At 31.7% G+C, this 27,741-nt stretch overlaps 2 protein-coding genes across 8 annotated transcripts in view; one reads left to right on the top strand and one right to left on the bottom strand.

Annotated features, from left to right (window-relative positions):
• Positions 1-268: 268 nt before the first annotated feature.
• Scp1 (Sarcoplasmic calcium-binding protein 1) lies at positions 269-19,974 on the top strand. 2 transcript variants are annotated; one of them, XM_085952054.1, is made up of 4 exons: positions 269-444; positions 11,780-11,946; positions 17,748-17,981; positions 19,609-19,974. In XM_085952054.1, exons 1-4 carry the CDS (start codon positions 393-395, stop codon positions 19,732-19,734), a joined length of 579 nt encoding a protein of 192 aa, XP_085808180.1. In that variant the 5' UTR covers positions 269-392; the 3' UTR covers positions 19,735-19,974. The 2 variants fall into 2 exon arrangements, with proteins under 2 accessions (XP_085808180.1, XP_085808179.1); XM_085952053.1 differs by having other exon boundaries at positions 11,780-11,961.
• An 877-nt stretch (positions 19,975-20,851) lies between these two features.
• Positions 20,852-27,741, bottom strand: part of Npc1a (Niemann-Pick type C-1a) — an 81,420-nt gene continuing 74,530 nt past the window's right edge. For 2 of the 6 annotated variants that reach the window (XM_085953134.1, XM_085953137.1), the window contains 2 exons: positions 26,048-26,130; positions 20,852-23,089 (listed from right to left, as the gene is read on the bottom strand). In XM_085953134.1, coding sequence (XP_085809260.1) covers positions 23,084-23,089; positions 26,048-26,130 — 89 coding nt within the window. In that variant the 3' untranslated portion in view covers positions 20,852-23,083. Of the gene's footprint in view, positions 23,090-25,333; positions 26,131-27,741 lie in introns of those variants that run through there. The other 4 variants (XM_085953132.1, XM_085953135.1, XM_085953133.1 and 1 more) reach the window with 2 other exon arrangements.

The following is a 27,741-nucleotide window of genomic DNA, read 5'->3' as shown; positions in this document are numbered from 1 at the left end:
TGACCCCTATTTACTGCAGGTAAATAACTCCCTTTGATTTTACAGTTATATTATGGAATTTTTCAGCGAAAATTGTATAATATAAGCACCAGTTCAGTATAATGATATTATGTATTTTGTATAATTGGCTATAGTGAAACATTGATTGGGATATTTTTCATATACTTATCTATTTTCGCGATATTACTGCCCTACTCCTTGACGTCAACTCTATTTAGCGTTTACGTGTTATTCTTATTTTATCCGAAGATCAGAAGATATAGGCGATCGTGTGAGCAGTGGGAAACCTCAGTGGGCAGTGCGGAAACGACCGCGATCGTAGATACGTGAATTTTCACAACAGTACCATAGTTACAACGAGACATTAGGGCACCGACAAAATCTACTGTATAATGGCATACAGTTGGGAAAATCGAGTGTCGTTTATCGTCAGATTTCTATACGGTATGCAATTAATAGTTCGCTGTTATTTGATATTAAAATTCAGTGCATGCACCTGCAGATTTTAAAGTAACTATGTTAATTGTTATTGTGATTGAAGCCTACAATGTGAATGTGATTTAATCGGGTGACAGGTGGTTAAAAGATGCTATCATCGGCTAGTCTCACATAGTTAGCCAGATGATAAGTTTCTCTAACAAGCTGTCATGCTGTCAACTTAATGTTTTTTTAGGCATGGTTCAATGTTCTTTCTCTGGTGATCATTTTAGACAATAATTGAAAGAATTTCAAATACGGAGGTCCATAAACTTTTTATAAAAAATAATATTAGATAATATTATGTAGGTACCCAATTACACATTATTTTCTAAACAAAAATATTTATATGAATGCAAAAATTTTGTATTATAATAAATTATAAATCGATACTTTATTATAATATAGAATTGACATTAAATTTGTGATTAAGTAACAATATTTGAAATAAGAATTTATATAAATTACAGCAGTCATTCTAAAATCTAAATCGATAAATCAATGTAAATGGTGACTACCATTTAATGCCAAACTACTAATCTTATGTGTGCATACTAAACCTTAAATTTTTTCATCATTCCAACAATATTATTATCCGCAAGAGTTATAGATAAATGCGGATTTTAAATAAATATAATTTTATTTTCTATATGGCGAAATAAATAATCGTGTATTTAATTGATGAATATTTATTTATAACCGTGACCCTACATATAGTTTCTAAAAGCACAATAAATAGACGAAAAACGAACACACAACCACATAATATAAAATGATTTTTTTATTTATCAAAGATCTAGAACAGATCTGGGAAAGACGTTGATTGCGGTCTACCGTTGGATCGTTAGAAAAATTTGGAGTGACCGCCTGAATTAAGATAACAGATACGATTTTTTTTAAATACCAAAATGTATTTTTATCAAAATCGAGATAAATACGTATTCTTTTTCTTTTGTAGAAAATAAAACTCTTCTTATTTAAAGGTCCATAAATCTAATAGCTGACAGTTCAGATCCTTAATTTTGGAATCTAATCGTTGAAGAAAAGTGTTCTAGTTTTAAACGTTTAAAAAATCATCGTATTTAACTGTATCTATGTTTGTTTTATATATATTTAAATAATATAATTAAGTTAACATAGCATTCCTGTAGGTATCACATACGATTATTTGTTAGTAATTTATATATGAACTTTCATAACTTTATAAAATTATATTTTTTATATTACCTGAACGCTTTGATGCTTTTAATTTAAATAAATATTCATACAGCAGTACCAATTTGATAATATATTGTAATTATGATTATAATATGTACCATACACTGATGTAAATATGTGCTGGACGAAGACAGCAAATTAGAAGTACTAGTCCATGACCTGGAAAAGTCTGCTCACAAAAAGTGAACGCTTTTCAATTCAGTACCCCGAGCACACGGCAGTGAATACATAATATAATAATTAACTTGACAGGGTTAAATTTTTCTGAGCTAAGTGTAGTAAATAATTGATTATGAAAGCTTTATTCGTATTTGTTCGGTATCGACTTCAACTTATTTTTTGTTCGTTTTTTTCTTATAGTTGTAGAATCTGTGTAATTATTTGAATCCACTAGTAGTAACTCGTGTTCACAAAAATGAAAGGCACACGTTACGGAATAATAAAAATATGTTATGCTGTATTTTTTTCTCTTATAAAAGCAAATAGAAGCATTTACAATTTTATTAAAAATCTAAATCTTAAAAACCTATCCAAAATTAGGAAAATTCACTTCCTTTACTAATCACTACCTTCTGTAGTATTTGTTATCTTGTTAAAGTTGCTAGGTTCGTAGTTGAACGCTGTAATTTAGTGTAAAATTTATTTTTAATATGTAACCATTTTGTTATGAATGCAAAATAAAACTATTCGACGCGTATCGTTCTCGCAAATAATTTTCTATTAATAAAATACAGTGGTCTCGGAGTTATCATCCATGACGCAATGAACACAGATACAAATTCAATTATTTCTGGAGCTTTCTTTCTACACTGTTGTAGACTGCACAATGTTATGATGGGATGGGAGAGTATATACAATTTGAAAGGTTTCCATGCCAGTATATTGGCAATAAACTCGGCCGCGATAAATTTGGCGGGACCGATAAAACGCCGATTGGCGATGATCGTTTTGTCTATTGTTTTGCTTTCCCAGGCTGGCTAGTGGCTGGTCGACAGCATAGAGATAATAGTCGAGAGGGACTGCTTGCCTACTAACACAGAATCTATTTAATCTGCATTCCTCCGACATTCAACGGTCGCTATGCACTCCGGAACAGCATCGCGATCGAGATTCTCTAATTCTCGGTCGCATTGTTGCCATTTTAATTTAACAATGCAGTTATTTAATAGTATGTATATTGTATACCAATACTTAACGCTTTCGGCTCATTTCGCACAAAGTACATACCTAACGTGTACTAAATAATATATATTATAATAATTGCATTTTAAAAGTCGACCCATTATAAATATAGCTAAATATTTTTGAAACTTACCAATTTTTCCAGCTTACAATATGTATCTACCTATATCAAACGAAACAACAATATTAATTAATACTTATAGGTTTCTAAGAGATGAAAACGTTCAACCTATTTTTTTATATGTCAGCATTGGTACTAGGTAGTGTAAAATAACAGATATTTTGATTTGTTAAGATCCTACACAATGTGTTTGTTTTTTCTTCACGTTATGTGTATGCAAAAACGTGCCATCGGAGGTGCGACCCGACCCTATGGTGGTTTTAGTTGAATACACAATGAATATACGAAAAAAACTAAAGCTACAACTTTTCTGTTATATTTGTATAGTTTTGACACTTTATTAAATTAAACTTAATTAAAAAACTATTTGAAAAACGATGTTTATGCCAGATACCCTGTCTCCTCTAACAACTCTCTTCAAATGTCCTTATCCACGGCAGAGTGCGTCCATAGCGAAGTACACCTACCTATAGATATAACATACCACAAGCCTTGTATTTCTACGAATATAAAGAAATGTATTGAACTATTTGGTAGCTATACCTTCTGTCCTCATAAAAAGAATTTATGTACGTAGCCTAAATTCACGTTCTTGTCACAACGGAGGAGGTAAGGTTACGGTTTAGGAAGTTGTTTATTTTCTATGTTTTGTCTACATGTCTTTCAATATCCATTTGAATTAATAACCGTTGAAAATGTCATAAGAGGACGAAACTGGTTCCAAGCATTAACGTGTTTTATTCTAATTGTATTTTTTTAAATTATATATTAGTAGGTATCTATTCCATTTACGTGTTTGCTAAAGAAGAACATTTTTATGTTTTAAACTTTCTTTGGAGCAATTTATCTCCATATCACCTTATCCAGGTTAAAATACACCTGCCCGTAAACAAAGCATACAATTGTTTGTGAACTTTTGCCGCCACACAATCATTTTTTGGAAACTGAAAACACGTCCACACCTACAGACATTGCTATAAAATTAAATGTAGTTCAGATAGTCCTTACCGTAAGCATTTTCGCGCGTTATTCAACATAACATTCTATAAAACAGCTGTATAATTTTCTCATCAAATATAGCTACACTTCCTTTTTGTGAGTACGTTTGTACAAATTTTCGGTTCACAGTGGAATAAAAAAAATGGTCATTCGTATAAAATATTTTTTTATAAATCTAATGTACATGTCTAGTAGACGTAAGCATAGGAAGGGCAGTATAGGTTACTAGTTATCGACAACTATAACTTGGGGTGCGTTGGTTTGCAGAAGTAATGGCTCGCAATACACTGATAATAATCAGATCATCGCAATGCTAGGTCCAAGGTCGTGCATCAAGTTATAGTTGTCGGTCTCTATACAATATTATAATACAACTTTGTGCACACAGTATTTCGCACCCCAAATAAATATGAAATATGAAATGAAAGTTTTTTTTCCACTTAAATTCTACAGGTTTCAGTAAACTTAAAACTAAAAATGGAATGAGTATGTACCTATTTATATTCAAAATAGTTTATTGAATCTATTCATCTTCATCAACAATTCAGTCAAATGTGGGTCTTGGTCGACCCCAACAAACGGCTTCACTACCCTTTGTCTGATGCAAGATCCTTCCACCGCTTTAGCCTCAGAGACGCTGATACATTGTAATCTAGGTTTTCCAACCCGCATTTTCCCTTACAGTTTGTTCAATCGTAGTAGTATGGAGAATACAGTATAATATAATACAACATAATAAATAAGGTTTAAAAATAAAACACTGCAAAATAAACTGCATGGAATAAAAAAGTAGATAGTAAACAAAATTACTATGTTATATCAGTATGGACCGCCATGTATATGCAGCCGCAGTTTGTGCACAGCCGCCTTCAATGACGCTATAAACGTGTCAGAATGAAAAGATTTTAGTGCCACACTTCCTTGTCTCGAAGCGATGCTGCACGGGACTGATGTAGCAACCATGCACCTTAGTGCTTAAAGAAAGAGTTTTAGAAAATAAAAAGAATCTTGACTTGCTCTGCCGTCATTTATTTTTAATGGCATGAAGTGTCCTCTGTGCCCATATACTGAAACTCTGCCGAAACAGAGTCAGGAGTTGAAAGTGATAAATCTAAGTAGGGATCGGAATTATTCCGTCTTCCGTATGACGCAGCAAATTTTTCGAATGCCTCAAAGTTGGCCTTTGTTGATATCAAGTCGGCGTGTCCAATCGGGCCCGTGTGTGGGCGGACCCTGGAAAACAGCTCCGCTCGGTCGGATCCCATCAACGGGCAGTCCCAGAGGACGTTTTCAGCGTCTTGATGGTCGTGCCCGCATGTGCATTTCGGCCCATGCCCTATCAAGTGAAAACCATGCAGCTTGGCTGCGAAGTCACCATGGCCGGTCAGGAACTGGCTTACCCAGTGTGTTGGTTTTAGTTGTCTCATCTAAAGCCTGCAGGACACATCTGGAAAAAACAGATACGTTTGTCGTCCCTTGGTGGATGCTGACCACCTCGACTGCCATGTACCGAGCGCTATCTTGTAGCTAACGTGCTAACAGTATGTCTGTAAGGTACGTCTTCAGATCTAGGCGGAGGAGTCAGATGGACGCCCTCAATGGTGGTGTTCTCACTGTTCACCCTCTCAAGAGAATGGTGATCGATCCTCGTACTTGGACGTGCAGTTCGAGGGGCAGCACCCCTGCCAGAACAGGAAGCTCGTCTGATGATGTCCTGTAGGCTTTTGTCAATGAGATTAGCGAGAGTCGCTGTCGGCTAATTAAAGTACTTCTTACTTTGGATGATTTTATTCTAGGAGCCATACGTTGAGGGCGTAACCGGCAATCCCGATAAATATTGCGCCATATGCGACCTTTAAGAGCCTTAGCACTAAGTCCCCGATTTTCTCCCGCCATTCAAGCCATCTTCATAGATTTTCATTGAAAACATATTTTTTACGTCAGGAACAACATCTAAATTTGGACTTTTCATTTCCGAGCCAATTCATTTCAGCCAATTATTTTTAAGTTTATGAGCACAGGAATTCCTGTTTTAGCATATAATATAGGTTGTTGCAAACAGTAGCAGCATTTGTATTGCTTCCTCGTATGCAATTTTGAAAGCCTTTGCAGCTATTAATACCCTAATAATGACAGATTCGTTTTATTCTGAAATTCAATACGTGCTTCATTGTTGAAGCGGAGTTCAAGAAAACCTTCTGCCAATCCTACATGTCCTTCGTTCTTCCAGCACATCTGCAATTTCACAGTTGAAGGGGGTGTGTGAATCAATATCTGAATTAATATTGTTAATTCGTCAAATCAAATTCAGCAAATTCGAAAGTCACCTCTTCGTAATCAGAGAATACTCATATTGTAGATCCAACTTATGGTCCTATCGTTGTACATAATATAATATACGACAATAATCCTTTATAGGTACCTTCTGCAAATTGAGATAAATAAATACATTCAGTAACGTCCCTAGATAAAATGCCGCCCCTAGGCAGCGTCAAAAAGCCGCCTCATTTTTTATTCAGTATTTTTTATCATCCTTTCATGAGTCCAATATCTAAGAAATGTGTTGTAAGGATACATTACTAACAAATTATCAGACTAATTATTCTAAAATCTAGACGTGTCATTTCTGGTCACCAAGGACGTCGGAGGGCAACGGAAATAAACTAGATATCGCAAACCCGATAGAAACAGAGAGCTGATTTTTTTAATGGAAATATATTTTCGTTATTACTTAGTTTAGGTAGCTATTTCTATATATTCCAAATGATTCTCCTCGGTTTGCCGCCCTCCGAGTAACTGCCCCCCACAAGCGACGCTCAATCTGCCTACCCCCATGGGACGTCACTGAATACATTGAAAAAATCTAGAGATGCCCTTATTAATGTATATGTTAATCTGTTAATGGTCCTCTCCTAAAACTATTTCAATACTGAAAGACATTTAAGTAAGAAGAAATATAGCTTTCTAGAATAAATGGTAATAAAAAATAATAAAAATAAAATAAATGGGTGAAGCTACACACTTATGTAAACGAGGGGAAATAAAACAATATGTAATATATTATAAGTACACCCTCTCGTCCTATTATGTTAATCTGAGTATAAACGTTAATACTTTGTTGTCTAAAAAACTAGTTTTTATAGTAAACCGTTCTTAGGGTGGATTTGTAGCCCAAAACAGCTGTCAACATAAACACCTCAAATATCTCTAAAATTAATAAAAAAAAATGTTTTTAAATCATTACAATGGACTTCTACTACGTAAATGCCAGTTCTTTGAGCCTTTATTAAATCTAATATTTGCATTTATCCTACTCGGGGTTATTTAACCTAGTTCCCTGACGTACCTACCTACTGGTTGGTAAATAATATATGTGTATTATTTAAAATATAGCAGGAAAATTTCACCAATATTTAATTAATTTTGTATGTGAGACGTGTCCGTGTCCATAGCGTTTCAATAATAATGTGAAATGTGTAGGTACCTACCGAATTAAATTCAACGCGGTGAGAATACATAATATTATGATATATCTAATGATTTCCATCTGACTCAAAAGATATTTCCAATAATTATTAATTTCTACCTACCTATTGTTTTCTTTTTGGTTCAAATACACGTGCCAACTAAATCCACCTTCAGAAAAATCCAAAGATATTATGACGTGTTCTAATGAGGAAACATCCAGAATTTCTATTAGATGACTTAAAGTAAGAAAATAGTGTTCAAAGTTCAAATGACTAAAATTATCACACAGGAAAAGGGTAGTTAGGTATTTTATGCATGTATATATATTATGATGTTTTTTTTTTTGTGATTTTACCGAGGCTTTGACTGCGACTCGCTGTCATATCGCCTCTTCTCTTCTAGAAGGGGATCCGTCGATCAGGTCCTCACTCCTATTCTGTTAAATAACTTTACAATTTTGCCTAGCTCTTCCGTCTTACCCACCGCCAGGACACCCTTCAATTCGTCGATATTCTCATAGATATCTGCAATTCGCAGCTGTACTCTGTGAATTTCATATTTGGGGCATTGCAGTGCTATATGTACAATGTCCTCTAAAACATGACATTCATCGCAGAGCTGCGATTCGCTTCTTCCCATGAGGACATCAAATCTTTTGCCCATGGTGTGCCCTGTTCTTAGCCTCAGTATTAACTTAAGCTCATTCCTCGTCAAAGAAGACCCTACAAACCAGGGCACCTCTCGTGGTGATGGTAGAATCGACTTACTCCATTTCCCCTTTTCTAATGATGCCCTATGGTGAAAATCTATCCACATACTATGGCACATTTTTTTTTAAATTCATATTATTATGTAGTAGATAATTCAATTTATTTTCATGTATTATGAAGCAATGTAGCTTATATGGTATTCAGAATATTGACAGTAATTTCAGGCTACAACGGTGTCATAAGTAATCCAGTTTTAAGTGAAAACTTTCGTCATAATAAATAATTATCCCTACAATGCTCTACTTATGCCTTTTAAATTACAAAATACTTTTCTTCTATCAATAGCCAGGGCGTATGAATAAATTTTCTTGGCTCATTGTTTAAATATAAAAATAAACCAATGAATATTATGTCGTATACTGACAGATTTATTAATCATGATATTTGTTTGGAATAATACTATTCCATTTTTTGACACTATAATCGGATGTGAAACTTGGCAGCCTCGCGAAGGAGTTTTGTTATTAGATTTTAACGAGAAATATATATTACCCACTTGCTCGACGTATTCGATCCATACTCTGGATCCAAAAACATATTATGCAATTGCCAGACACGTGATTCGAGCCCAAGACGAAACGACTCCATAAGCGTTTACCACCATAGATAAGTTTACCACTCGATCGTCGCGGAATCCATTTTACAATATTTATTAATTATTTAATATGATTATGATAGCTTTACGTTTCAGTGTTACTAGGCAAGATATCTACAGTTTGATCAATATCATAGAAGAACAATATTCTTCGCGAAATGTTAAAACATTTCAAATTATGACAGTTTTGTTTTGAAAATATCTCAGAAATTCATTGTGGCCGACTTCCTAGTTGAGTTGACTTAATAACGTGACACCCACGCTTGACGCGAATTTCGAGGAAAGTATATTTATAAATTCTTGAAAGGTAAATGGACTTGGACGTTTTAATAGAATTAGGTTGAATGATATACCTAATATAATTTAAGTGCATTAATGTACCTAATACATATTTATATTTTTTGTCCAGCTAACTACGCAGTATCTTAAAAATTCTGCAATAATTTGTTGTGCTTAATTGGTTTTGGGATGTCACTGGGAATTCTTCCTTCTCCTAATTTCCTCGGAAATTATGGGTCCACTACGTCGCTCCAAATGTATCGAAATATTTTCAGGTTAACTGTTAATTCATAGTAAAAGGGCTAGATATTAATTGACGATGTTAATTGATTTTCCGGACACTCTATGGATAGTGCTCATAAATCTAACTTCGAGTAAAGGAGACCATCAACGTAGGAACCGTGACAATATTTATAAGCTTCGTTTGAAAACTTCACTGTTTAGAAAAAAAAATCATGAAATGTTGAGGAAATAAAAGAAAATTAAGAATAAACTATGGCAGTCCAAAAATTAAAGACAATTAAAACGTACATTGAAAAACTCCAGCAACATTGCCTTTGTGTGCTCAACATAACAATTTTTACAAATCAGTATTTGAGAAATAATTAATTTTGTGTTGATTAGGTATCCAAATATGTACATAGTTAGGATTACCATATTTTATATTTTCAAACGACAAGAAAATAACATAATGTTGGATCTTTCTCAGATTTAGGTGTCAGATCTTTTTTAGATTTCCATTTTTTGTCATCCACCCGACCGGCCAAAACTGGTTTCCGTTCAGATTCAATGTCGAAAACATTTTTTAGGTTTCTTCCCAAAAAAGTTTTCCGTCTTAATTCCTAGTTAAGAATTGAATGAAACATTTATCAGTAGTCAGTGGAAAACATACTTCATAACTCGACTTAGATTCAATATGTATTCAAATATTGTGTACCCTTTAAATTCTCTATCTAATATCTCTATCTCAAATATAGTGTTTGAGATATGAACTTCATGACGGACCCCAAACCGGGACAATCCGGGTCAAACCACGACGCATGGAAAGCTTAATACCTATATTATTATAATTAGTATTCTTCGAGTTGAATTGGCTGTAATGCATATTTGATGAATATGTTGACTCATCTGAAATCCAGAGCCTGATGTTATTATTTCTGACATCTTCATGAATATTTAAATTTTCTGCTAGCTTAAAATGTCGAGTAAAACTCAATTCGGGATTGTATTAGATTAGACAATATAATTATCTATATTATCGATAATGTAGCGACTGTAATACTGATCCCCACGGCTTATCTACTAGACAAAATTAATAGGATTATCATTATTGTTGGGCGGTATGTATAATAAATAGCTTGAATGTTCTCCACTTGCAAAAATATTCGTAATCCTCCACAAATGTATGATGCGTGACTTTTCGTCATCAAACTTCTCGTTATTATGATACACCAAATAAAGCTTTTGTTGTTTACTAAATTCAAATGTATCACAATTATTCCTTATCGTTATTTGACCTTGGAGAAAATATTGTTTGAAATGTTTTATTTTGTGGAAGCATAGAATTTTGTAGTATTGCTTTTGGAATTGTACTACTAAGTAGTATATTTCTAAAAATTAATACAATCAACTGAGGGAATCTGAATTTATATTGTAAATGATTTAAGTCTCGTACGCCTTTTTCAAATAGGAAAGTGAAAATCTTAAATAAACTAGAATTATTATATTATTTTTCCAATCACATGAATAAAAATTTGACAAAAACATGCGACAGGTTTGCCTACAATATAACGATATCCGGTAAAAACCATATTAAATTTTATTCTTCCGCCCTGGTCCCAATGGAATACAAAATATGTGGTCAGATTGTAATAATTACATAGGTTCATAATAAAACATATCGTTAATATTATTACAATGTAGTAGATATTATACAAAACATAGGATTAGGTAACATTTTCATTTATTAGATATTTAGTCATGGAGTTCTCAAACTTTTCTACACCACGCACCTCTATGAAATGTTTGATTGCACCCCTTACAAAACATTTGAAGGACTTTTTAAAAATTAATTCTTATGTTATAAAATTTTATGACTTCTTAATTCCTGCTTCTCATTCAAACAATGCGAAAAAAAACTTTATTTAAAAAAGTCCTTGACACGCCACCCAGTATCACAATTATTTATTTGCCACATAAGTATAAAAAGGTTCGCCATGCCTGTCACGGATAAAAACATTATGGATGTAGTGAATTCCCTAATAAGAGTACAAAATGCCGTCTACTTCCATTTGAATCATTGTTAATACATCAATGTCTCTAACTAACTGTATGTAAATTAATTTGTTGTCATGATGCTATTTCTGCTAGGCTACCGTACACAGACAAATACATTAATAACCTTTAAATTTTTGATATAGATAGACGCCTCTACATTTACCACATACCATAGGAAGGACAATTTATCAGTGCTCCAAGCAAAAATCTCATTACCACGAAACATACTTACCTACTCTCAAAACTTGAAGTAATCTCATTCCTTCCATTATTTGCTGCCCCGTTTGGTGGGTCACCCTTAATCAGCGTTTGACTTGCCTACCCCCACGGAACGTCACTGTATAGATGTATTTTTTTTCGACGTCTAATATGTAATTTTTTTCTTTTTTTTAGATATCGACAATAATGGATACCTGGACGCCCACGATTTTGAATGCTTGGCCGTCAGAGCTTGTGTGTTGGAGGGAAAAGGAGACTGTAGTACGCAAAGACTTGCTAAATACCAACACATAATGTTAAGTCTCTGGGAGGAGATAGCTCAACTCGCAGATTTTGATAAGGTTCCACCAGACTATGTCGGTTACCCTTTTCCTCTTATTCGAATGGCTTCTGGCTTCTGGAATACAACGTCTAACTCCTGAGTGATTATTAATATAATTTAAAAAAAATGAATTATGATATTATTTTATAGGAATATTATCAATTTACACAGTGTTCTTAAAAACCATAGCAATATAGTTTATGGTGTATCTTTTCAGACGTTTCAGTGAGTACCTATAATGTATTATTTGTTTACATAGTATAGTAGGTAAGTCATACAGTACCTATTTCAACACTAAAGTAGACATGTTTTGCAGAATTGGTCAAGCTGACAAAACATAAAAATCACGCTTATTGTATTGTATCTAGTAAGAGTTCATCTTAACTACAAAGCAGTAGACGCTTTAGCAGAATAGTATTTGTAAATTTACCTTTTATTGAAATGTGGATGGAGATAATAATTAATGTTCAACCACTTTGTCAGTTTCTCCGACTCAATGGAGATGGTTGTTTACAATGCTGTTTTATTTTTCACATACCAGTTCAACATGCAGATTGTTTTAACAATACAAAAAATATTATACCTAACTATTCATTAATTCATTTCAATAAATAGCACAATGCAAAATACATCGATTTCGTGATGTAAGTAGGTACTCACTGATAGAATATAAGGATCCACATAAAATAATAGTGTCTATTATTGATACAGTATATAGGTACCTACCAATAGTAAAATATGTATTTGCCTTAGCATACCGGTGTGTGCCAATGTGCCATACTTTATTATTTTACGGTACCTACACAAATAATTCATTTTTATACTAGGATGTTGTACTCACCATGTATGCACACTATACCATACAACTAAGCCGTAGTTTTCATGTCAAACCATTCGGTCAAAATTTGTCAATTTCAACAAATATTTTCATTTTAAACCTGCTTGGATATCATATTAATTATTTTCAATAAATTAATGCGTATATAACAGGGTTCGGAGTGTATCAAACCGCACAGGAGTCGAAATAATATAGGTACCCAATAGCATCCATGCGATCTCAAAGAAATAGGTAATACAAAGTATTATTATTATAATTTCAAAAGTTCAGATTTTTTAAAACTTACCTACACACTTTTCTTTAAGATCTACTACACACAGTACACAAAACAAATAATACTTATGATTATTTTAGACAGATTTTAAGTTACGGTTAGTATTTTTTTATCATTCCGAGCCCTGATACCAAACATTAAAAAATAAGCACAGCTATTATTAATAATAATGTTACTTAATCAGTTTTGCATAATAGATCACTACGAGTAGTACGAGTGGTGTCAAAGGATTTCACGAATAAAATAGTGCCTTCATGTAAAAAAAAATACCTACATAAATCACCTAACTCATATCACTCGCATTACGCTGATATTATTTTTATACACAACATAATATTTTGCTTATTTACTTCATTGTGTGAATCAATTTGTTGGACATTGAAATTGACAAAATAAAAAATGGTATGGCGTCTAATTTATCACACACTAGAAAAATCATTATAATTCACATAGTCACACAAAACTCATACAAAAGTGATACAATATACATGTATGCAACTGCACAAGTAGTTTTAGCAGATAGTTAAAAGTAGTTTAATTATGTTTTGTCATGTAATAAAAATAATATTGACATAGTACATAATATAACCGTGCGACCTAAATCACATCGTGGTATTTTAGAGCAAAGAGTTGTATTGTCCAAGAATAATAAAATTGGTTGAATGAATATTATTATAATATGGCTGCCAGAATTCTTGTGATCTTTAGGCACATTATCAGCTTTGTAGAGAAAATTTAAAAAACTATCAAATAAAATAAATCATTTCGCGTGAAGTCGTCCAAGTTTTAATTTAATGGCGATTCGTACATTGTGTATTGCCTATTTTTATTATCCGGTGAACCATTTCTGCGATGCCGTAATCAACAATCATCAATCTTCACAATGCTTTCTCAGGCCGCCGGTCTAGCCAGAATCTTATTGGGCTGCGCGAACGAAATTGGCAAGAGTGAACCAAAAACGACAAGATAGTAGGACACGCGCGGCAATCAATGGTGCCACTATTTCTTAAATTTAATATCTTTTCGTGGCAACTACTTACTGCCCATGTTAAATTGGGATTTATTAAACGAGGCGTATCTTTCTAAATTCAGCTACCTCTTCTACTAACTCACATGATGAATACCTAAACGTTCTGATAAGTCGTTTTAAGAAAACTGAAATTGGAGTTGGCGGAGTTTGATCTTGCCAAGCACATGTTTTAACCTTGATTTAGAATTTATTCGAATGCAGAAAATTGGCATATTTTGCGAACATCAAAATAGAATTAGCGTATACTGGAAATATCACTTCAAAATAATATATTATTATAATCATTAATCACTTTGTACAGTATTCAAATTTCAGCCAGGAAACACTAGTAAGTAACAAACTGATGGATATAATTTATAATTAGACCACTGACGCTTTTCTCATTCGAGTATTTTCTAGTTCTACTCAAATTTAAAACGCAGATATTTTTTGTGCTGAGATTTTGATACCATCCAGACGAAAGATTACGAGATTTTCAGTCTAGCACAGGGGGGGGGCAAACTTTTTGGATGGTGGGCCAAATTCAAGAATTCAAAATGAGCGGCGGGCCGCAAGTAGAATATCATTTTTAGATATACACTATTTATTATCACGAAAAATAAACATTACAAAAACAAAAAAAAAAAAATTAATGAGAAGAATGAAACTGTTTTAATGTTGTTGTGAAAATGTTGTAATGAAATTAATGAGAAGAAAATTTTTTTTTTTTAATTCAGGTGTTAATTTTGTAGTTGATATTCTCAAAACTGCTTGTAAATGGGCATCGGAGATATTTGACCGTCAAGGATTTTTATTGAGGTCCATGATCGAAAATGTTTGTTCACATATATAGGTTGATCCAAAAATAACGAACATTTTTCTTGCATAATCTTTAAGTTGGTCGAATTTGTCTGAATTAAGGGCATTATAAAAATTGGAGATTTCTTCACGACGATGCAATTCTCTTAAATCAGTGTCACACTGCAGATCAATAATCGCAAGTTGTAGCTCACCAAAAAATCTTTGTGAAAAATTGTCATTCAGAGCTTCAATAATTTTACCATATTCTTCAAATTTATATTCTGGTATATTCAGCAACTTCAAAGTTGGAAAGTGGTCCACGTTGTTATTCGATATTTGTCGAAGGAATAACTTGAGTTTTAATTGAAATCCATTCAAACTTTTTACCATATCATGGGCATATATTTTGTTTCCTTCCAACGCGGAGTTAAAAGTATTTAAATGTGTCATGATGTTCAACGTAGAAAATAGTGGTTACATAGTGTAGACGAGATGCAAGGAAGACGTACTGAGATAATACATTTACAAAACAACAAATTCTTCAAATTTTAATCTATTGTCAATATTTTTTAAAAAATAGTAAAATAGTTATTCGTAATCAGAAGTACAATTAATGATGGCGGGCCGCAAAAAAATACCCGGCGGGCCACATGCGGCCCGCGGGCCGCAGTTTGCCCACCCCTGGTCTAGAAGCTGCTAGCTGTACGAGAGTGGAGGTATTAGACTAATAGAGTATACGCTGCATGACTTTGCACTCCGGCTTTAGGGTGACAATGATGTAATATATTCTAAAAATATATTTTTTACATATATTATCGATGTATTTATTTATTACCTACTACGTTATATTATATTAGTACAAGTGAATATCATTAAATTTGATCTAATTGTATGCGAGGGTAATCAATCAGGCAAAGAGGCATATCAGTACAGTAAAAAGTGCAAAGATATGAAGCGTATACCTACTACTTAATATTTTTTCTCACAGTATGTTCACCAATAATAACCAATGTATTGATTAAAAGAAAGAAAATAGGTATAATAGGCAACTACTAATTATTCCCCTTACTGTAATAATAAATATCAGGACGGGTTTCGCCCAAATTTTTATTACATTATGTGTGGAATAAGTAGGTATTGTATAGTGGGTTTTATTTTAATTAATCAAATATCTCTCCACTAAGAATTGATGTTTAAAGTAAAAAAGAAAAACCATTAAGTATCTACATAGTAATACATTGTACCTATCCTTAACAATAGTTCACCCTACAATAAATAGTAAGCCGCCTTGCTTTCGAGTAATTTGCTTATGAATATTGATAGTTACTTTACCCAAACATCAGCTGATTTTTTCTCGTTCAAAAGGTACGTGTCATTGACCACCGACACATAGGTAGCTCTTGCTTCACTTAATTAAAATGGGAATCATTGCAATGGGTGCAATATGACGTATTTATTTGTTTCGATATTAGTTTTATTTGGGGCTCGAAATGGACCGAAGTGCACCGGAGCGAAGTGAAGGGTTCATGAAATCCCCGGAATTATCTCTCCCTCTTGTTGAAAAATTAATTTGACCGTCTGAGATAGGTAGGCCATATTATACATACTTGCAGCTATAATAGAAAGGAATGTATTAAACACGATTCCAGAAGACATTTAAAATAAAAGATCGTAGATAGGTATATCGTCTTAGCCGGAGAGCAGCTTTTTGAATTCACACAGGGGCGGCTAAATCCATTATGGCCAATATCAATCACTGAAAATGCATTTTTCTTTCAAAATTTCACAATTAGGCGGTGTAGGGGCATTCATAAACAATAATTATGTAGTAGACTTGTGTGTCAGCACTAATTTTAGCTTACTTTTGATGTTAAAAAAACAGAATATTAATATTATATTTTTTTAAATACTCTAATACTAATTCTACTGTATTAAAAAATGTATGTAGGGTCATTAAGAATGAATATTGTCATTAGATAATAATAATGATATTATTAGAGTAGTTACAAAATTCTAATTTGTACCTATGACATTCAAGTGTAGATTGGAAGGTCAATAATAGATGTCTTGATTGCATGGATGTATGTAATGTGAAATAAATTGTGTAAAACTAGACAGTAGAATGTAGACACTAAATTTAAATTAAGTAGACCTAGTTAGGTATATTTATTAACTATCTATGTATAATAAAAAAAATCTGTCAAAACGGGCCACCAATTTTAATATTTAGGAATTTTATAATAATATTTATAGGCAAGCCATGCCCACATAAGGCTTATTGACAATTTATAAATATGGTGACTATATTTTCTTGGAAAAAGTAATGAACAACTTGTGATGTTTTTTTCCTCTGCAACGAATTTTGGATCTTTTCATTAAATGTTTTGAGCGACAAATTGAAAACTTTCCTGTCAGTCAGGTTCTAGACTTAAGGACAAAAGTGAATTTAAAGCAAAAACAATAAAAATACAACACTCTAAAATTCAGGATTTATGGTCATTGTAGTTATAAGATATAAATTCCATGTTCATAAGGTAATTCTAACTAATAAAATGGAATCCTAAGATAATAACGATTCGTTTCCCATTTTATTTTGTATTTTAAATTAAATAATTAGTATTTATTAATGAATACTACGTGTCTGCATTGGCCAACTGGTAACATCTTAGAATTATGAGTTTTACGTCTAATATTATAATAATTAACATTTTACTATTTTAGTGTTTCACGGCCAAATGTATTCCTTTGAATATGACAAATCTGAATGACTTGTTTTATGAAATATATATAGTTACATACTTCTTCATAGTACAAGACTATCTTTAACTGACAGCAATAAAATCAAGCAGTCATTAAATAATATAACTGTTTATAAATTTAGCCGATTTGAATTTTCAGGATGGAATTGTGACAGTTGACGAATTTAAGCTTGCAGTCCAAAATAGTTGCGTAGGCAGAAAGTATCCAGAGTTTCCTCAAGCAATGCGAGCATTTATTGAAGCCAATTTTAGACAGCTTGATCTCAACCAAGATGGTGTCCTGGGAGCCGATGAGTTTAGATACGATTGCGTACAAAGAATGGTAATCGAAGATATCCAAGTAGTAAATGATGCATTTGACCATCTTCTTACCGTAAGTTCGATGTTATGATTCCGTATCTATTCAACCTGTTATAGATAATCACTTAATAATATTCTTCTTGTCAGCTTTTTGATGTACTTTCACCAAACTGGAGGCGCGAAAAGTTTAACACAATTAATGTAGCCACAGGTTTGGAGTTTGCAAATGCATAGTTTATAAAACAGCCGCTAGTTATAAACTACATAAAAAAAACAGTCCTATAAAAGGTTGTTTGCAACCTGTCTGAAAATATGGAGACTAATTCAATACAATTGTGAAGCGTGGTGGCTATCTCGTGAAAAAATGAAATAAACGGGTCAAATTATAATGTTGAAATTTGAGGAAATTTATTTAGGTATGATAATTTTATTGAATTTTTTTAAAAATTGAGCGAATAAATCAATGCAAGGACCACTAATGCATTCACTGATTTAAAAAGACAAAGTGAAGGCATTCATAAAAAAATTGGAGCTTTGGAAATCAAAATTACAAAAAAATAAGTTCGCCATGTTCCCACTTTTAAATGATTTCTGCGCCAGATATATTGGAGCAAACAAAAATCTATTTACTGAGTTCTTGGTTAGTTTGCTAAATGCATTTTTCACATTATTTCATTAATAGTAAAAAAAGGCGCTGCTTTGTTTCAGGATTATTAGATATTTTAAATATGTGATTGTGTGTTGCAATTTGACGTGATATCTATATGATGATTGATATACTTAATTGATAACTCCCATGTATAATTTAGGAAACATTACATTTGAGCACCACAGGTAGGTGTGCCCGGCAAAGATCCTGGCCTGGGGGCCCGCTTCAGGATGTGGGGCCCATGGTAGAATCCATTTGTCAATTAACGATGATGAATTTGGATTGACTACTATTGAAATTGATTGTGCTTATTAGCACATGTTTATTTACAAACACATTCATCGCATGAAAAACAAATTAATATAATCTAAGTACTTAGTAAAACCTTGTTTATTTTTTTTCATTATTTAATGAAATAAAGGGGGGGAGGCGCCAAGATTAGATTTTTTTAAAGGGAGGCGTAGTAACATAAAGTTTGGAAACCACTGACCTAAAGGATGTGTGTACTATAAAGACACCTAGTGAAAAACGAAATATTTATTCAAATAAAATTTATTAGTGTTTTAATGATAAAAAAAATAATTATTAATAAAAGTGTAGGTACCACCTATCTAAAAATAATAATTATTGTTTTTATTAAGTATAGAGTTTGTGTATAGTAAATCATTCTACAGTGACACCATAAGCAACAATGTTTGCCAACATTGAAATGCCAACACATCTGCGAATCGCCTATTGTGCCACTATATAATGATTTATCTTATTACATTCTCATTTACGAGTATAACTGAAACTACATAAATTGTTATTTTAAGGTGAATGCGCTATTTATAAACAAATAAATGTTAATCAAAGACAAATACTGGACAAAAAATACAACCTCTTATATCTTCTCCGATCTAATTTGAATTTAAAATGATAGAAGACCATATTTATACATTGCTTGTGTCGTGAAGGCAAATATTTTTATAACTTTGAGTCTAATTTCATCTTGCAATGACCATGTCGATTTAATGTTTATGTTTAATTAATTTTGTTTTTACTGTTATAGGATGACGATCGAAGACTGGGCGGTCTGACATTGGCACGCTATCAAGATTTATTTGCACAGTTCTTGGGCGATCAAAGTGATAATAATTCATCGGTGTACCTATTCGGCCCCCTCGAATTTGCATAGAATTAAGTTATATTATCAATAAAAATATCACACGAGGTTATTAAAAAACTAAGAAATATAATCCACCATCCATCGAGGTATTTTATCTGCAATAACCAAATGTCATTAAATTTAATATACATTAGCTTTAAGGATATTTCAATACTTTTTTAAAAATAAATAAATAGTAAAAGTTATATTATTATGAGTATATAACACTTCCTTTAAAAAATCCCTATATATAATAAAAATTATATATTATGTGTGTATTTTCATTTACCTATTTATGTATTTGGTTTCGAGAACTGTTGAATTCCATCCCCACTATAAAAACTATTTTTCACAATAAGGTAAACTTGTTTGTATGTAAAAATTGTACATTCTCTTTTAAAATAAAAAAAAAACAAAATCTGTCCACTGAAGATCAAAATTGAATAGACATTAATTAAGATTATGTTACATAACATTTTATTATTGTTACATGTCAAATTTCTTCTTAAATCAAAAAATGTAAATTAATGTAATGTTTTTCATAATAATTCTTGTGCTAAAGTGCTATTTTATAATTTTTCTAAGTGATCTTTCGAAAATTTTACGAACTAAAGGTGGGCTCCGATGCGTTCCGGTCTATTTCGAGCGCTGAACATATTGTCAAAACAAAACTATATAATATACTCAACAGATTTCCTAGACTTAAAAATAAATTTTTGTAGATAACAAGACTTGACGAAAAGAGAATGCACATTGTGTTAATCGATGTTTCCTTTTTCACACATGAGTGGCGTAGTTGCATTTGAGGATGAAAGAATTTCAGGAACATAATATTATGTTGATTGCGAGACGCACACACAAGTTTAGCAGTCCAAACTTTGAGGATCAACAACTGATATTGGTACAAAACTACGGAATAAAAACTGTTTATTTTTGCAAAATTTGACTTGTTTGTATCGTATAAAAAATATATAAATTTTGTAGTATTCCCATCCCTAATCCTGCCATTAGGATCCATTAGGATCGGACATGGTCAAAAAAAAAAGTCATATTTTATCTAAATTCAACATTATGTGCAATCGATATCTTCAGTTGACAGCAATAATAATTTCTGTAATAGGGAAAGTAGGTAATTAAAAGTCTGAGATTATAGTAAATTATTTTAGGAAATTTTAATAAAACCAAATTACACGATTCAATCAAAGCCTGCACTTTAAACAAGTAAAGCAACTTATTTCTATAAATCAGTCACAATTTGTTCAAGAGAAATCAAACGTCACCACCAGAGCCTTTCCTTTCATATCCATAGGTTACTTGTGTTATCCAAAAGATGGCAGAGTAACTCAAAAAAGCTTGCTTCATTATGATAATGAAACATTTTAAAATACCCAAAATAATAATCACAAATGCATTTGAAAAAAAAATATATAGTAAATGTATTGGAATGTAAAAAAAATAAGATTAATCTGACTGAACAAATTGTGAAATACAAAAAAATATGATTCAATTACAGGCTTTTGAAACAATCAAAAATAAAAATCAGAACAGACCTACATTTTAGTTAATCTAATTAATTTACAAAGGCAACCATAGAATAATTTTCATCCAAGAAAAAAACATATCCAATTGAAATAATAATAATAATAATAAAAAATACTGAGTTCTTGGACAGTTATGAAAAATACAATTATTATTATACCTTAATTTAACTTAAAAAATACAGAAGCTTTTTATACTAATTTTAACCTATAAATTTTGATCTGCCTCGCAGTAATTTAGGTTTGGAGATATACCATTCGGTACCCCTTTTATATTATATGATCACGGCATACTCAATCACAGCTATTAACAGGTAAAGTGGCCATGATAAGAAAGTACATTAAACATTATTCAGTCAACATCATTCGCCACCTTTATTTATTTATTCTTACACATACACATATACAACATGTTAGTAATTTTCCTGAGCTGTCCAAATTAGTTAATTAGAAACAGGTATTTTATAAAAATCTTTTTAATTTGCTATGCAGTTAATTGATATATGAAACACGTTTCCTCTGGGGACACCTATCTTACAAGTATACCTATGTTTTATTCGATAATTTAATTTCACTAAAAAATATTAAATACCCCATTCTCTAAGTAAAAAATAATTGGAAAGTTTATATTACGCAGTATATTTTCTGCCTATTTAGCACACTCGTAAGGAAAAAGTAACCGATCACATATTAAATATGTCCACAGCTGTTAGGTATACACGTTTATAATCAGAGTTTAAGTACATTGTCATTGAAAATTTTCAGATACTGCATATTATTATGTACCACACTCGTTAAAATAATCTCAATAAAGAAAACTATCTGCTTGTTTGGATTTTTGAAAGAAACGAACACGCAACACTCCTCAGAATGGGCTATAATATAATATAGGAAAATAAGACTAGCTTATGACATAAAAGTACTTTTTGTTCACTATTGAAATCTTAGTCATTTAGTAATCCTACGTAGAGGAGGTAGAGAATATTGACTATTCAAGTAAATTACATCACCAAATTAAATAGAATATTCGTCTCGAGGGTACAAGATCCAGCAAATGGGGAGAATTGATTTGATTTCGAGACAATTTCGAAAAAAATAATACATCTTTCAATGAGTTCGTTTTCTTTGATTTTTTTCTCATTCTAAGGAGTGTTTCAATTATGATAAAAATATGAAAATTACCCTGCATTAAAGTAAAACCATCAAACTCTAATGGTAGGTCTTTCCGACACAGACAGTAGTTCTTGAGATATTATCAGATTTACTCATCATACACGAAACTTTTTCACTGAGTGTGAATCAGTAAGTACCGCAGAAGAAATATTGTATTTTTAAACTCTGATATTATATTCATTAATCGCTAAAAATAATCTTACAAATTGAATGATATTTGGTGGCCTCTTTATAAAATTGGAACATCAGTACAAAAAACACTTTCTTTCACACCAAATATTGTTAGACTCGTACATTGCCAGAGACCCACGCACCGGCCGACCAAAGATAATTTAGTAAGGACATAGTCAGCAATTGTTAAAGATCACTCAGGTAATGTATACTCGAGAGTACATTCATTTAGTTTATATAATATTTTATTACCTATTAGTTACGATAAAAGGCCAACAGTAGTGTTTAAAAAAAAACTTCACTGCCACACACACAGATGTCATTGAACGTGATTCATGAGCGAGTGAATGAGGAAGAATGCGGTTCAGGTCGGTCAGCATTTATACTTCGGTAGGAGTGGTGAGACCTTCCTGAGGGGCCGTCCAGCAAGTGAGAGCTGTCAGATTGAAATTCAGACAGGTGACCGCTTCCGGAGCAGAACCTGCCTCTTCTTCGCGTTATGCCTGCGTAAGTAACAGTACATCGTAAAGATATCAGCCGGTTTTATATTACAATAAATTTTAAACAATCCCGTATTTCCTTATTTTAAAAACTACAATTCCAATGGCCCCAGAATAAAGATAGAGAAACCATTGCCTAAATAAAGCTTGCGGAAGAAATGATGAAAAATATTAATTCCAAGCACAAAAAATGTTGATCTTAAAAATTTATGAAATGTTACAAACACTGACTAAAAAGTCTTCAAATTGCAAAATGTAGATAGCATCTTACTTACTTGGGTAATTTAATCAGTCCAGGTAAAGGAAATTATACAAGACATACAATCTTGAATTCACGTGAATGTCTCAATTAAAATTTAACGATCTGAAAAATTGCACTGTACTTTTGAATTACCCAGCAAAAAATAACCTTGTTAATGTACCACATTTTATAAGGAATGTTATTAGCGATGTATGACACTCTTTTGATAAGAGTTTGGTCTGATGTATGTACATTTAAAATTATATTTAATTACCACAATATTTACTAATTTATTAACACAGAAAATACTAGTATTCTTAAAAGTAGCATGAAACAATGGGTTTTTTCAGTAGCGATATTATAGTAATAGAAGAGCAAGATTAATTATTTACAATTAAAAAAAGACTACAGTTGCGTCTTTCAAGTCTGTTAAATGGTAAAGGTTTAAGCCAAGTTATATGTCTACAAATAAATACTTTAGGTAATTTATAGAAAAAAGAAACGAATAGATGGTTTAGGTAAATTAAGCAGGGAATTAATTATAGATAATATTGAAGTTTGTAAAACCCAGAAAATAATGTGACAAATAATACTTTCTGGATAGAAAATGAGAACATTGGTCTCCTGAGTTATTTACAAAATATTTAGGCTAGTGAAGAAAAAATTCTCTAAAGAAGGTATCTCACTAAAATCACTTTGACACAAATGATATTATTCTATTCATAGCAATAAGCAATATGCAATAATTAAGACAGCGGTGGAAATATAATATTATAAACCGGCTGTAAATGATGGTTATAATATTTTTAGGTAAGCATATTATAAAATTGACTTAATTTATATATATTATAAATGCATATTCTGTCAAAGTAACTATAGTTAGAATGTTTAATATAAAAACAACACTTTGATGGTTGTCATTTCTTGAAAAATAACTTCTGTATGGTCAAAACGAAGGCAAATAAACCAATAGTAAGTAAGTAGGTGGTGTGCGGAATAATAACTATTTATTAGATGTTTTTCAGTTTAAAACTTTTATATGAAAAAATGTGTATACAGTATAACCCCTATTTTACGTTTTTTAAGGGACTGAAAAAAATCCTAATTGAAGGGAAAATGTAAAAGGGGGGTATTGAAAAAAAGGAACATTTAAATTTTATGTTTCAAAAAAATAACGTTTTCTTAAAAAACAACATTCAATTTAAATTTTTATTGAAATTTTTTTTATTTTTTATTAAAAAAATCGTGTATAGTTTGTGCCGTTCTAAAGACATGGAGTTTTCCCTCCAAACACCTTACGCCGTTCGACGTTCACGGCCCAATCATTTTCAAACGCGCGTAACTCGCATATTTTGAATATTTCCGACGTAAATCGCGGGAAAGAAAAACGTAAATGCGGGTATTAAATGTACTGAAATACATCGGGACTGATAAAATTACACGCAATTGCCGGGAAAATGTGAATTCCGGGCACGTAAAAACGAGGTTATACTGTAGTTCCAAAAAAATCAACAATAATGCAAGTGGTGAAAGTAAGCAAAAATAATAAAATCTCTTCAGGTTATTGTACAAAGTTTTTCATAGATATATGTAGTATACAGATAAAAAATACTTTTAATTGCATATTAAGCATAACTTCTACTGGCATTGTTGATTGGAATTATAAAGAAAGAAAAATTATTATGGTTTATGTTATTGTTGAATGCATTTGAATACTGACTATTAATTTTTATACAACGATGTCATATTCTCCATAAACAGTTGAGGCAATTATGTATTATATTAACTAATATCTTAACATTTTTACATGTATTATTAAAACGATGCAATGTAACAAAATTAAAAAGGGAAGAATTTTTAATAAAATCTTCAATCCCAGATATTGTGTAATAAGTATTTTTTTTAATTACTGAAAAATGTGAAGAGTTATTTAGTGGCAACAAATAAAACGAAATAATAAGAAAAATCATATAATTTAATCATTCAATTTAATAAAAAATAAAAATGAATGAGTAATAAATATTGTAAAATATATTTTAGTACATATACAGGTTTTTGTTAACACATTTGAGAGGCCAGGCAAAACTTCATGCGACTATAAATAAATAAAATTTGTTCATGCATTACTAAGTGTTAATTAATATCTTCAATATGTGTTACAATGCTAATGACATAATAACTTACGATACCAAGATTACTCTGAATAAATGAATATACAGAAATTTATTGCTCATGGACACTATTCATGTAGGTATAATATATTGTGATTAAATGCAAAAAATATGTATTGCATTTAAGCCATGAAATGATATTGCATCAAATTGTTTAAATCGATAACTGTAAAATACTGACGCAGCTTTGACCGCATCTATAATACTCAATTGCAGATATGGATTTACGAATTGCAGTGAACCATTTAAAAATAACTAAAACTACGAATAAAATTACACTCACGTGGACGAAAAAATCATATCCTCTCAGAAGAGATGAATCACATTCAAAAATTAACGGAACAGTCTGTAAACTTTTTTTGTAAAAAGAATCAGTCAAACATTAACGTCATTATCATTATAAACATAGTTTATTTAAAAAATGTTAATAATATGAGGTGCTGATAAGATAGTTATTTAAAGGCTTAGAAGGTGTAACATTAGTCAGCCCAAGAGAGATTGGTTGTGTCTGTAGTCTCGAGGATCTACCGTCCTCTGATTGGTCCTTACTCTTGTTAGCGATGTCTCTTGGACGCCTTTCTGCGATTGAGCTCGTCTATGATTGGCCAGTTTCTCCTTGTTTATCGGTGAACCTGTGAAATTTAATATGCCCCCATGTTTCTAATGTCAAGACAGTAAGTTAACATACATAATACATTTTGAAGGGAAAAACATTTTCTAACCGATATACCCTGTCATAAATTTTATATAATTAAAGTCAGTCGTTGATAGAACGATAATATACGTTTATAAATAGGTTTATAGCAGGGGGGGGCAAACTTTTTGGATGGAGGGCCAAATTCAAGAATTCAAAATGAGCGGCGGGCCGCAAGTGAAATACCATTTTTAGATATACACTATTTATTATCACGAAAAATAAACATTACAAAAAAATTAATGAGAAGAATGAAACTTGTACATTTTTTAACTTTTTTTTTTAAATTCGGGTGTTATTTTGTAGTTGATATTCTCAAAACTGCTTGTAAATGGACATCGAAGATATTTGATCGTAAAGAATTTTTATTGAGGTTCATGATCGAAAATGTTTGTTCACATATATAGGTTGATCCAAAAATAACATTTTTCTTGCATAATCTTTAAGTTGGTTCAATTTGTCTGAATTAAGGGCATTGTAAAATTTGGAGATTTCTTCACGACGATGCAATTCTCTCAAATCAGTGTCACACTGCAGATCAATAATCTTAAGTTGTAGCTCTGTCGGTTCACTATCAATATCTATTGAAAATGGATCGCGTACTATTGCTAAACTTGTCTCAATTTTTTTTAAAGTCACCAAATCTTTGTGAAAAATCGTCATTCACAGCTAATAATTTTACCATATTCTTCAAATTTATATTCTGGTATATTCAGCAACTTCAAAGTTGGAAAGTCGTCCACGTTGTTATTCGATATTTGTCGAAGGAATAACTTGAGTTTTAATTGAAATCCATTCAACTTTTTATCATATCATGGGGATATATTTTTTTTCCTTGCAACGCGGAGTTAAAAGTATTTAAATGCGTCACGATGTTCAACGTAGAAAATAGTGGTTACATAGTGTGAGACGAGACGCAAGAAAGACGTACTGAGATAATACATTTACGAAACAACAAATTCTTCAAATTTTAATCTATTGTCAATATTTGTTAAAAAATTATAAAAAAGTTATTCATGATCAGAAGTACAATTAATGATGGCGGGCCGCAAAAAAATACCCGGCAGGCCACATGCGGCCCGCAGTTTGCCCACCCCTGGTTTATAGTATACAAAATTAACAAGACTAGTTCCACCTGAATAATACAAAATTAATCAGAAATAGTGTTCAATATAACACCTTAATATATTATTTCCACAGTAAAGAACCGCATTATAACTTAATAATTAGCATAATAGTACATTATGTGCAAAGTTAGCTTAATGAATTCAAAAATCACACAAGTGCATGTTAGTCCGACGCAAAAATATGTGGTGATGTCAAATTTTCAAATGAGTTACTAAATAATATGTAAATGAATTTCTATTAAAAGATTAATATGTGAACATGACAATATGTCTGATTGAATTTGCAATTTCATAATATATATATGCCAAATTTTTATCAAATGAAAACACTATAATACCAAGACTGATTTTACTCCCATGTACCGGCCGGCAGTCGAAAATTATAAAAAAAAACACAATATGCATTAAATAACAAGAAGCAA

Source organism: Rhyacophila brunnea, unplaced genomic scaffold (assembly GCF_057557595.1).
Source record: "Rhyacophila brunnea isolate RB1 unplaced genomic scaffold, BYU_Rbru_1.0 scaffold_3, whole genome shotgun sequence".
NCBI lineage: Eukaryota > Metazoa > Arthropoda > Insecta > Trichoptera > Rhyacophilidae > Rhyacophila > Rhyacophila brunnea.
This window is presented reverse-complemented; position numbering and strand designations above follow the sequence as displayed.

Excerpts from the sequence above, each read along its gene's own strand:
- Scp1 (XM_085952053.1), top strand. The coding sequence starts at position 393 with ATGGCATACAGTTGGGAAAATCGAGTGTCGTTTATCGTCAGATTTCTA. Across the intron at positions 445-11,779 it reads TATCGTCAGATTTCTATACG|ATATCGACAATAATGGATAC; the intron begins GTATGCAATTAA and ends TCTTTTTTTTAG. Across the intron at positions 17,982-19,608 it reads CATTTGACCATCTTCTTACC|GATGACGATCGAAGACTGGG; the intron begins GTAAGTTCGATG and ends TTACTGTTATAG.